General features: G+C 34.8%; 1 protein-coding gene across 2 annotated transcripts in view; it reads right to left on the bottom strand.

Moving 5' to 3' along the window:
• Positions 1-12,288, bottom strand: part of LOC143922467 (homeobox protein caupolican-like) — a 111,300-nt gene extending 99,012 nt beyond the window's left edge. For both annotated transcript variants that reach the window (XM_077445715.1, XM_077445714.1), the window contains exons 1-2: positions 11,681-12,288; positions 420-788 (exon numbers count right to left, since the gene is read on the bottom strand). In XM_077445715.1, the coding sequence (XP_077301841.1) occupies positions 420-788; positions 11,681-11,728 (417 nt within the window). In that variant the 5' untranslated portion in view covers positions 11,729-12,288. The remainder of the gene's footprint in view (positions 1-419; positions 789-11,680) is intronic.
• Positions 12,289-13,577: the final 1,289 nt, after the last annotated feature.

Here is a 13,577-nt window from a genome sequence, read left to right as displayed (position 1 = left end):
TAAAAATGAACAGAGCACGGCAAACAATGAACTGCGCAAAGTTGGTCCGCCTTTTAAGGTGCCGCGTATTGTTCAAAGGTTGTAAATGCATTGTTAAAGGTTTGCCGAACCTTTTTTACAAAGGATTTACAACAATGGAACAATGGATAGCACTGTGACAATCCGGTGTCTAGTTATAAGTAGAGGTAGGACCGGAAACGCGCCGTCTATTGTTCCATTATTGTAAATGCTTTGTAAAAAAGGTTCGGCAAACCTTAACAATGCATTTACAACATGTGAACAATGGACAGCGCGCTCTGGGTCCGCTCTTTAGTTATAAGGATCAAGATTTCCGTAGCTTTCTACCGATTTCAAATGGGTGTGTGAGCTGAAAAAAGAATGGTAGTAAAATGTAGGTAGTATGTAAGTTGTGTACTCACCAGCGGCGAATAGAAAGCGGAACTGTCGACGCCTATGCTGGGGTATGGGTTCTGGTCTGTGGAGGGGTAGGGGGCGCCATAGACGCCGACGCCTGCGGTGGGTAGTCTTGGGTATCCGGTGAGTGCGAGTCGCGCCGTGTCGTACTGGCACGAGCACACCGTTTGTCCAGAGACGGGGTCCGTGATGATGGGGCGGCCGCTCTCGCAGCAGGGCGGCGCCGCAGCGGGGGTGGTGGGAGCCTGCGACGCCGCCCCCGGCGACAGCGCCCCCGGCGCCACCCCTGGACTCAGGGATGCCGCGTTCGCGCTTGAAGCGCCCGGTGATGTCGTCGACGCGCCCGTCGTCGGCTGACCACCCTGTACCAGCAGCTGTAACAACCACATACAAATTATCAACTGATCGCATCATCAAAGGTCGTACATGCTTAAAAACTATAATGCGAACGAACGATCCATTGTTTACTACATGTCGAACACCTACATATGTACTATGGGTGCGCATGGCAACGGTACTAAACACCTTTGTACGAAAACCTAACTTTGAAGATTATTTTATTTTTTTACATTCATATATACAAATATACCAGGACGGCCTAGGAGGTAAACCTTCCTGGTCAATTACAAACAATGCAACATTTTTATTACACAAGTCGCTGAATTACGAGACACTGACCACTCGAAATTAACGAGACATCTATGAATTTGTACATAATTTTTTATTGTACATTAATCATAGTGTATATAATCATATAGTGGTGATATAGTGGGTAGGAAGGTTTTTAACCAATTTAATCAGGAACCGTTTCAACAATGAAATCGGAAAAAAATGGCAAACTCTGATAGGAAACGATCGCCCTGGAGTGAAAAATATCCAAGTCTGACCAGCAGCATTACAGAAAATACTCAGAATAAATTATTTTCAATCGAGGTCGATCGGGATCGAACCCGGCGTCCTAACGGCGCTAAGCAAAAGTCCAATGGCTCGGTGGTTGGGTTATACCGGGTTGACACGATTAATCCAGACCAAATCACTCCAATGTTACTCGTAACGTGGCAACGTCCGAGTGATCAAATTAGGAGAATCGGTACTAGTACTTGCCTTACCGTGCTAAAATAAATCCGCACGATACTGTGCTGGACGCTTGGCGTCCATAGGGTCATTTTGGTATATATCACTGTCAAGCAAGGATAAACTTGAAACTACTACAGATTTCAACGAAACGGCTCAAATGTTTCGTTTGTACCAGGTATGGTACCACGTATGCCACAGTTTTTCTATATGTTTAAAACTATCTAAAAAAAAAATGAAATATAAGTTCTGGTCACTCGCTATCCATTACAGTGCGAAAAGTGTTAAGGAGGTGACTGACTAATAACAACTCTCGCGAGCATATTTTCAAATAATGATCCACACGCCATTAGATACAACGATATATTTTTTCACGGACATATAGTCGTTGGACCAAAAGCCTGTGTAGCTGAAGTATATAATATTAGAAACGAAAATACCACTTATCTAAACTGATGACATTTTAAATAAAAAAAATATATATATCGCACAGGCAAAGCCCTCCATATTAAATTTCAGTATCTTGTTTATTGTACGTACATGTATTTTAGAATTTCCGACAAGATGAACTCATGTAACGGCTGATACACCTCCACTTTGGAAAGAATAATATCTAACTATAACGTAGAAGTTGTCGCAAAGCCGCACAAAGGACGTATCGGATTACGAACCCAATAGTTGACACGCACATTGGCGCAAAATATTAACCCTTTACGCGCGTGCGCCAAATCTCGAGAAACCCTATACGATCACTTTAATTTATTCAAAGCCCCCCACCACCATTGAATATGTAATCTTATACAAATTTATAAACGAAGTGCTGAAGTAGTCAACTTTGCAACGCTTCGAGCTCTGCTCCAAACTTCGATGCTAATTCATTTCGAACATTTCTTTTCTCAATTTAAATCTATGTACATATTTTGTCATGTATTTATTTGTGTACAGTATATTCTAACTAATTATTTTGCCACTTATAATAAGTACACACCAATGGCGATGCGTATTTCACGTGTGATTAATATCCCTGACACTGTGACCTTTTTTAAACGTGTTTTTTCTCCCTCTTTTTGTTTTTCCATAGTATTAATGCATTTAATTTACAAACATAAATAAAACTACCCGTTGAATAATAAGTAACAGACTGATTAAAATATAACAATCTATTTTTCTTTCAAACCATACTCGATTCTGCGCATAGTGGACTTCATCACATAAAACGGTATTATTTTGGTTGAATTTTCGATGTTGCAAATTTTGCATGAAACTGTCTTAAGCATAATTATTATATTTTTATTTTATTTTTATTTTATTTTTACATACAAACATACAGGACCTACCCCAAGGTGATACTCATGGTGAGATTAATTTTTGTGCATAAGTACTAACAATTTTTCATAAAATACAATAGAATAGAAATAGACATATATAGACAATCAACAAATTTTTGATTCACAGCAAATTTGCGAGAAATACACTATGTTGGTTGGCATTAATAAGATTCAACGAATTTGATATGCTAATAGGTCCAATTTTCAGGAAACTGAGAAGATGGATACCGATTTATTGGATCCGTCACAACAATTAAGCTGGACAAATCGGAAAAATCTATCAGTAAACGGTTGATCTGTGTTTTTTAATAACTAAAAGACCTCGCAAGCAGCCATCTACTGATATGCAAATATCTCTACTAGCGCACTATTCTGTACCAGGAAACTCTTGCAGTAATAGGTCGATCAATGTATATTTTATAATCATACTGGTCTTACTATAACGACAGATTTTAGTCTACCAGCCTTCAAGTGGTAATCGATTACTTAACTAGTGAACCAGTGGGCCTGGTTTCACCAAATCTCGTTGAATCTGGTTAAATCGTTTCACCAAATCTAGTTAAAATCTTCGTTTTTATACTTGAATATACATCATTTGTCATAAATTTTGAATAAGATCAATAATTGTTTAATACAACTACATCCATATGTACATATATGTATATGTAATGAAACCAGAATCCTCGTAATTGAAAATTCTCGGATAATAATATAATAAATATTTAAATAATAGTTAAAATAAAAGTCGTAAGATAGTAGAGATATTGGAAAATGTTTCTGGAATGATAACTATGATGATCCTAGTACCAAGACAACGAGACAAGAAATGGAGAGTTCATCAACGAGAATTGATGTTTCGCAGGGGACCCCCTCCCCCCCCCCGGGAGAATATTGAAGGTTGCACAAAATAGGCACAAATTTGAGGAAATTGCATTGACTTTTAATGCTGATGCTACCAGGCTGTTTACAAACAAGGGGTAATAGCATTTTATTTAATTGTGTCTAATTTTAATCAGTCACCAGTTTACATAGGCGAGCCGGTCATCGGAGGGTTGGACCTCGGAGAGGACCGGTCCCTGGGAGGGGTCCCGGCGCGACATGAAAGAGGACCCGAGTGTGTTTGCTCGTTCAATATATATTACTTAATATTCGTGTTTACACGCGGCAAACAAATATGAGTTAACAAGCGAATCGCGCGCACTATTGTCTTTGGGGGGCCCCGCGCCGCAAACACGAGCCGTGGGGGCCTTAAGTGGGCTGGGGCCCCGACAAAAGCTCTGTCAATATTTGTGGCCGTTAGGCGGTCCGACCGCGAAACGCGCACCGACGGTTCAGCCCCACTGGCCACAACATTCCCATACAAACACGCACACGCCGAAAAATACAAGAAGATCCACTCGAACAACGTCGAGATCTAATGGCGAAAATCCCCCGTCTTGGCTTTTTTCTCGTTCCTTAGTCGGCCGACTCATTAAAATCCACATTTTGTTTTGTAATGCGTCATATTATTATGGTTTAAACACTGTTTATCGTCATACCGTGCAAAAAATAAAACCGGTTGAAAAGTCTCCGTTGTTTGGCTGAGTGAGATTATTGAGTGCATAGTAATTAGTGCTATGTCAATACATATTATTAAAACACATTATAACACATTTATTTAGATTCTGCATGAAGATTGCAGACGATACGGGCTTGCCTGTTTATTTAACATCGACACATTCTACAATAGGCACATTCTCATATAATACACTACATATTATGTATGTGTGTATTATATGAGAAATAATAAAAAGTCGACTAATTTTTAAAAGCTTTTATTTAGTTTGTTAAGTTTTAAAGATAACCAACAATGAAAATTAGACCGTTCGCTTTCTGGGTGCCTCTTCGTTGTTTCTTGATACTATGATTTTTTTATGTAATTCATTTTCGTCAATTTCATTTCAAAAGTGTGTAACAATGTTTTAATACATCTGTATAAACCATTAGGTTTAGTTAAATAACTTTAAAGCCCAACATTTTTTTTATATTCAAATGTGTATGTACCTAAGTATATGTACATATGTAGGTGTATTTAATTGACACTGCATTAAAATTGTGTTATAATTTGTATTTTAGCGTAGGTACTTCGGATTTATACGTGTATTTATTTTATCGACCGTTTCATAATGAAGCTTTGTAACGCAAGCATTCAACGTACGTTTATATGTACATATGTACGTATGTACAATAGATTTAAAAAGCAAGGGTTTAATATGATATAAAAAATAGTAATAACAAAAATGATAACTTAATATTGGGTAAGTATCTATGTATATATGTATATATGACCCTATTTAAATATATGTTAATAAATAAGGATTACGTTTCATAGTCCCAACACAAACCGCAGTTTCAAGAGTAATCTAATGCCAAATCGTAAAACGCCATATGAAATACATATAACGATATGATTTTACTTGCAATAAAACAAAATCGTGAATTGTATCAAGTGTAAACACAAACGCATTTATTGCATTGAAAAATAAACACGTACAATTCCGCATTGCGCCTCGGTGATTTTTAATCCATTTCTCAATCTTACACGAGCAACGACCGTTTGAGCTATTGAAAGCTCCAAATTAGTTTCGAGTGAGCTATATAATGTGTACACACACACACACACACACACACACACACACACACACACACACGAGGTATTTGTTCAATAAGAGCGGTCCGTATTGCCTTCTAATAGAAATGATACGAGTCCTCGTCTCCTCCGAGTGGAAGGCAAATGTTTGCCACACTTACCCTTGATGAGACGGAGAGTAAAAGAGAGGGTCCCCTCTGTTTGTTGTCCGCGGATGATGAAGGTAAAACAGGCTCATTTTTGTTGTTGTATTTTATATCCAACTTTGTATGTATGCATAGGTAAATGTGTGTATGTGTCGAGTGTCATGTCCCAGTGGACAGTGTCCCATCAAAACGGCGATCAAACGACGAGAGAGCTTTCTCAAGCTTTCACGAAACTCACCGCCGACCGCCATTTTGTGCATGTGCATGCTCATGTCTCGTTGATGTATAATAATAAAATTACATACAAGATTCGCACGAAAAGCCCAACTGCGCAATTCCCCGTTTTGAGTATTTTTTTTTCCTTTCCGATGTCTCTCAAAGTAAACTGACTTTCTAACAGTGCAAATTTCGTTAAATCAACATTACAAAAAAACCGTTCAACGTTTAATATTTGCACAATGTATGCGCAATGGAATGATTTTAAGACATTTTTGTTTCGATGAAATTATCTTGAAACCAACAGCTTGCTGTAATGATGACTGTCGAAAAAACTTTAAAATTTAGCAATATTTGACAAACATATAATTGTAATGAAATAAGTACCACTTTGTGACGATACAAAATGCTAATTGATTAAATTGTTTATTTTTAACCTTTCTCTACGTAAAATATTAAATTGCGTGTACTGTCAATTCGCAATTAGTTAAGTAAATAGATATCAACTATTAATTACCTTATAAGTAAGTCAAATTAGATAAATTATATAAATGTCTACTATTTATTATAATATGGTTTCCTTGATTGTTCCGATTTACTGAATAAGGTTAATTTCAGAATCCCAGTTCGGTACTCTAGACGCGTTGCACTCTTTTCACTTGATCCTTTCAATACTAATTCCCAAAAATATTTTTATCTGCAGCGCGTTTATCGTATGTTTAACGGAGAGCTGAATGAGGTTGATCTATTTGGTATTTCCCTACATCAATTCAGGTCTAACATCAAGAGAATCTTGACCGATTGATTCATTTCTTCTTCTATTCTATTTTATAACCTTTTTCCAATATTTTTTATACTTTAGTTTAGTTATGTAATGTGCTATTTAATCATATTATAGCTTTCATTCTTTTCCTTTTCATTTGTTTATTTTGTATTTACCTTTTTCATTTGTTTTATATTTGTAAATTTCAATTTCTTCTTATATTCTATTTTATAACCTTTTTCCAATATTTTAATACTATAGTTTAATTATGCAATGTTCTACATATTTTGTTATGTTATAGCCTTTATTCTTTTTCATTTGTTTTCCTTATATTTATCTTTTTCATTTTTTTTATAATTTTTGTAAAAATCTGTTATTGGACTCGGATGTTACATATATTATATATTTACTATTTGTTTTTTTATACATATCTATGTATGTACATCCTGTCGTCTGTTGATTTTTCAATAAATAAAATAAAATAAAAATAATGCTTATATAATGTATGAAGTTGAAGTTGGATTGTATGAATAAATTTATAAATCTCATTTTACATGCGAGTATCTACATATGTATGGATGTATGCATGTATGTACATAAAAATTAAAATTATTTTTTTATCCTTCTAAATAGTTACTAATATTATATTATAGATCAGATTCTATCAAATATTTTCCAGGCGAAATAAGATCTATGGTTCTAAACATGCTTGGTGAAGAGCAAATTAAATTTTGTTATTATTAACATTATTCATCATTGAGGTACGTATTATTATTTCTATAAATTATTTGTATAAGTATATAGACATATATACGTGCGTATTTATATATGTATAGATTTTTTTTACTTAAACAAATTACAAATGATACAAGCTCTTCGGCGATGTTTTGATTTTAATTTTACTTTACATAAAATTTAAGGAAAATTTGAAACATTAATTCATTTAAATCCTAAAAAATTGGTATCTTTGAATCGAAAATTTAAACCGGCAGCAACTTCGAGCGGATTTTTTTCCAACGTGATAACATTCAGATACGTAAGCCGTTTTATAAAATCGTTTATGTAGATAGGTATTAAAATCGGAACAAAAACAAAATGAGATTTAAAAACGCTAAGAAGCGACTCGGTTACCGGTGATGCAACCTAATTTGAGCTCAATCATTTTTTCGTATGAATATAATATTGCTCATTTGCCTCTAAATTTGATTTTTATGTCTAAACTACTCGACGTGTGCACCAGTAGGCTAATGTATTCAATGTCGGGGTCCCCGTAATTATATGATAATCGATAATAATAACATCTCCTACTCGCTTTTCGGATCTTTCACTGATCCATTATGTTTTTATCGTTCGCCTTTTCGTCAATGAATATTTTATTAATGAAGCACTTTATATGTATACGAATCTCGAGAGCGATATTCACGCACACACATTACCAATGGCCAAGCAATTATAAAAAAAATAGTATATTTATAATATTATAATAGATAGGCGAGTTTTAAAAGTTATGTTCGCCTTTGTCTCCGATGAACACAATGCATGCATTGTATTGCACAAGTGTATTCAAATCATTAAATGTATTTAAATACATATAAATGATCATAAAGTAACTGAATACGTATGTACCTATATCATACTACACTCTATGTACATACAATTCGTTATGAATATGTATTGCACCTAACCATACATTTCAACATATTAAGCATATCTACACACATACATACATAGGTAAATATATTGTAAACGGTTTAATAAAATCAACAATTAAGCTAACGTCTCTATTAAACGTTAAGTTGATATAATACACAAAGTGCAAAGTAAATTTATTATATAAATGTATATCATCATCGTTCGAAATACACTCTGCTTTCACACTGCACAAAAAGTGTATAATTGAATAAAGGGGGATATTTCGAAACCCCATCTGTGTGTGGATATATCCCCTCTGTGTTTGAGGGCACAACAATGAAAACCTAAATCGTAAACGTGGAAGGTTATTTATATTGGGACATTAATTCGATAGTGCCGTTTTATTTAAAAAGGGCACAATGGGAAAATGTGTCAAATGCGACGCCACTCACACACGTCATTTCGACTCTTTTCAATTGAATACATTTAAAAGTTTGCGGTCTGCATCGACAATAATGTCTACGGCACAATGAGATCGGTCGATTATTATTATCACATTAAAAATATTTTTAAAATGTACGTATATATGCACATATGCAGTACCTATCTGTGAGAATTAAAGCTGAGGCGCAAATGATTTCGAGTGAGCTAAATATTTACACACGCCTGCTGACGATGTCGTCTTTTTCCAACCCCTCGGGTATTTTATAGCCCCTCAATCTCAACGACAACTACTCTTACGATTTAATTAAAGTATATATCATAGAACGGAATAAACATATAAAACAGTTTTCTTTAAATCAACCACCATCGACTCAGAAATACAGATTCACGATATTTATTTTTGTTGCACGTTAATAGTTTTTTTGTTGTTATTATTATTCAGTAAAAAATGTATAATAATACACACAATATTTTAAAATAAATACTTAAAAATTTATAAAAAAATAAGCATAATATATTTTAAACCATGAATTCATCAATTTTCATTATAAACTATATCTATTATTTTATAAAATTGATGTATTAAGAGTAATAACATCAGTATGTATTATATTATGTAAATTGTATAAAAAGCAATAATTAAGTTGCAATCATAAAAATATCAATCATGTGAAGTATTGAATAAAAGATTAATGATATTTTTTTCTCAATTACTTGTAAACAATTAAAATCATAATATATATAATTCAGATAAGTAAAATACACTAAAAAAAGTTATTTAGTAATTTGATCAATGTTGTAAAATTTTTGTTATTTCATTGTTCTAAATCCTAATCCCTACCCAAGTATTCAGTAGGATTATATGTACTCAAACGAGCATCATATAACTTTTTTTTATCTACATATGTATAAATACGAAATCCTTAGAAAATTCCAAAGTATGACTACGATTCATCAACATCGTTAAATCTTGGTTTGCTTTTTTTAAATCAATCAACTATATTAATTAAAAATTAATTAAATAATTAATTAAAAACTTAAATGGAAACATAAATTTATATGTATGTATGTACATATGTAGACACATTCAAATATCACAATTATTAAATAAGTTTAATTAAATACATATAGGCTCAAAAGATTTGTAACCACGAAAAGAGCCGTACGCCATTTTTTCCCCAGGACCGATTTATTCGGCATATTTACTGTCGCAAAGCCCTCAACTACCCTCATTTCAGCACATTCGGCATTATGGGACCGGTCCAGACCCGAAGTGCGCGCAAGAAATGTGTAAATATTTATAAACGGGCCATGGGCCGCGGGTCTCGACGAGTCCTCTCCCCGGGGTATATTATTTTGTTCGCGGCTCGAACAACCGTGTTCAGGGCGAATGATTATCATTATTACGTATTATTAGGTATTTTAATGATTTGACTACCTGTACGACAGTCACTTACGCGCCGACGAAATTGGTCAGCAACGGAACGACGGGATACACGATCCGATCGCCTTTTTACAGCATCGAGTGTGGGTGTAGGATAACCTATCTACGTATAATAAGTGAACGGTAGTCGTCTGATTGACTATTCACTTATTTACTGCCCCATAATCCATTTAATTCTGAATTGAAATTGAACAATAAAAAAATCTATACCATAAAAGTGGTACATTACTTCAAGATATTATGAAATCAATTATCAATGTGTATATTTACTTACACTATTAGCAATAATCATATGTATTAATGACAGATGATATTATCAATATTTTATACTAAGTTCGGCTCGCTTACAGTATATTAAGTGCTTAATTAAAACATTCCATTTTATTTTCGATACACTTCAGAACGTTACGAGTCTACATATTATTTATGTCGTGTCTTCATGCATCCGATATAGCGGTTCAAATAAATATTCATTAACGACGTTCCCGATTAAAAATATCTACAATATCTGCGTCGGTATGTAAATAAATAAATCGAGTAATTAAGATAATCAAAACCGTTCTGAATAAAATAAATATTGTTTCATTTGCATAGATAGGCTGGTATCTAATATAATTGAATATTTACCAGATGAAAGTATTATACATCTCGGTTATATGTGTACATAAGTACACACCGAAATAATAATTATAATAATTTAAACGACAAAAAAACTTATTTTATATGGAATTGTTATATTTACAATGTTACGCATGACGTCCGACGGCGATAAGATGTAGTTTTGATTTTATTTAAATAAAATTACATCTTTAAGCACCCGATTTATATACCTAACTAAGCCTATTAAAAATGCATGCATTCATAGTTAATAAAATCTTATTATGCCTACTTAATTATTATTCATCAAGATTATTATCGCATTTTAATTTTAGCAATAAAATCATTCCTCTAAATATCGGTATCATTAAAAGTAATTTGATTCATTTTAAGTTAAATCTCTCTATTTTCCATCAGCTGATCGAACAAAATTTGCAAAAAATGTCCATCATCACAGTACAACATTTTTATTATACAGCTGCACTATTACATCTTTAATGAGCACATTCATTTATAATAATGATATGTGTGTAAGTACAAGAATAACACGACAGCTACCGAGACGCGTCTAATAAATACATATATATATAATTTAAAAGCGAATGAATCTGTAGCTATGACACTTTTATAAATATATACAGTGTGCATAAGCGAGAGGACGTGCTTCGTTATTCCCGCGCGTTCAATATATCGATCTTCGTTAAAGTGAGAGAGGGGTCAGGGCCGCGGTCGAAAAAAAGGGACACATTTAAGGACGATTCTCACCGTCGATAGTAGTCTTATTTATAGTCGGAAGGATTGCGTTCGCGGACACGGCGATCGTCGAGCGACGGCAGGTGTGTGTGCCCGGTTTAATTTATTAGCAAAGCGAAAGGTGGACTCACTTAGGCGCAAAACTCGACGAGCAGTACGCATCGATCGCCGACATTCAAAACACACAATGAAATAAAATAGGTAACAAAAAAAAAAAAAATATAATAATAATAAGCTCACCTGTGAAGCCGGCGGATACGTGTAACCGAACTGTGCATACGCTGCCATCTTCGGTTATTTTACTTTACACGTGGAGAAACAAACAACAACGCCTTAAAACACTAATTTAATAATCTTGACTAATTTTTTTTATATAAAGAACAATCACCTTACAGTTATCGCTATTGTAATAACGTTTTTATTCGTTGTAACTAATACGGTGTTCTTTTTTAACTTCATTTTATTATTATTACGATAAATTATTATAATAACAGTCACATTTTCTCCGCGACGTCGTCGCCACCGTCGTCGTAGGCGTCGTCGTCGTCGTCTTCGTCGTTCTGACGCGTCGGTGCCTCATCCCGTCGTTATAACAACATCGCGGCTATTTTTTAAACTATTTATCACGAATTGTGGTGGTGCTTCTGGGTTGTGGTCGCCGTCGTTGTTGAGTGGGTGCGCGCCCTCTTTAACATATTGCACTGTGCATCTGTGGTATATCAGGATGCGTATTTGTTTTCGTTATTTTAGTGGGCGAATTTAGCACGAGGGGTTGTAGTTTGGTGTGTGTGTGTAGTGCGCGCGCGCGTACGCTGGCACCGTTCGCGTTCGACTGTCGACGCGGACTGGGAGCGCTCGCTGTGACGAAGCTGCCGAACCGGTCGAGGTCGCCGCCTCGGGCCCGCCTCCGAACGCCCGTCGACCAATCGGAGCGCTGCGTTTCGCTTAAAAAAGTGTGTCGTTGCATGTGCGCGAGCGCCGCGCGGCTTGCCATTGGTCGACGCGCACCCCCTCTACCGCTCGATCCACCTTCTGACCGGGGCTTCGGCGAGCGAACGGAACGCGTGGGGGGAAAAGGGATCGCGCGCTCGTGGCGAGCGGAAGGAAAGAGCAGCCGCGAAGGAAAACAGAGTAAAAAGGGAAAAGCCGGCGAAAGGACGACACGACACGACACGACACGACACGCCAGTTCCACTTTGTATGGGAATCGACGAAGTTTGGCGTCTTTTATTACTTTTATTAGGTGGCGGGACGCCGCCGACGCTCTACGCGTGTGCGCGCTCTCCCGCTCTCAAAAGTATGCGAATACAAGTCTCAAATCCACGTAAAAGTGTCGCTACGACCTTACCAAAATGCGGTGTATTATGTAGGTTAAGAAATATTTTAAGCATAAAAAGTAAAATTTTAGTCTATAGCATTGGTTCTTATTTTTTATTTTATTTTTATTTTATTTTATTTTATTAATTGAAAAATCAACAGACAGGATGTACATAGATATGTATAAAAAAACAAATAGTAAATAAATAATATATGTAACATCCGAGTCCAATAATAGATTTTTACAAAAATGAAAAAGATAAATATAAGGAAAACGAATTAAAAAGTAAAGAATAAAGGCATGACAAAATATGTAGAACATTGCATAATTAAACTATAGTATTAAAATATTTGGAGAAGGTTATAAAATAGAATATAAGAAGAAATTGAAATTTACAAATATAAAACAAATGAAAAAGGTAAATACAAAATAAACAAATGAAAAGGAAAAGAATGAAAGCTATAATATGATTAAATAGCACATTACATAACTAAACTAAAGTATAAAAATATTGGAAATATTGGAAAAATAGAATAGGAGAAGAAATTTATTTATTTATTTATTTATTTATTTTATTTCATACCAGGAAGGCATTACAGGTAAACCCCAATGCGCCTTCCTGGCCAAATTACAAACAATACAGCATTTTTTATTATATACATAAGTCGCTAAATTACGAGACACTGACTTAAACTCGACAATTAACGAGACATCTATGAATTGTACTTACATTTTTTTATTGTAATATTTACATTAATCATACTCAAATAGTGGTGATATAGTGGGTAGGAAGGATTTTTAGCCAATTTTTAATCGGGA

This window comes from Arctopsyche grandis, chromosome 2 (genome assembly GCF_051622035.1).
Source record: "Arctopsyche grandis isolate Sample6627 chromosome 2, ASM5162203v2, whole genome shotgun sequence".
Lineage (NCBI taxonomy): Eukaryota > Metazoa > Arthropoda > Insecta > Trichoptera > Hydropsychidae > Arctopsyche > Arctopsyche grandis.
The sequence above is the reverse complement of the archived record's forward strand: the minus strand, read 5'-3'. Positions and strand labels throughout refer to the sequence as shown.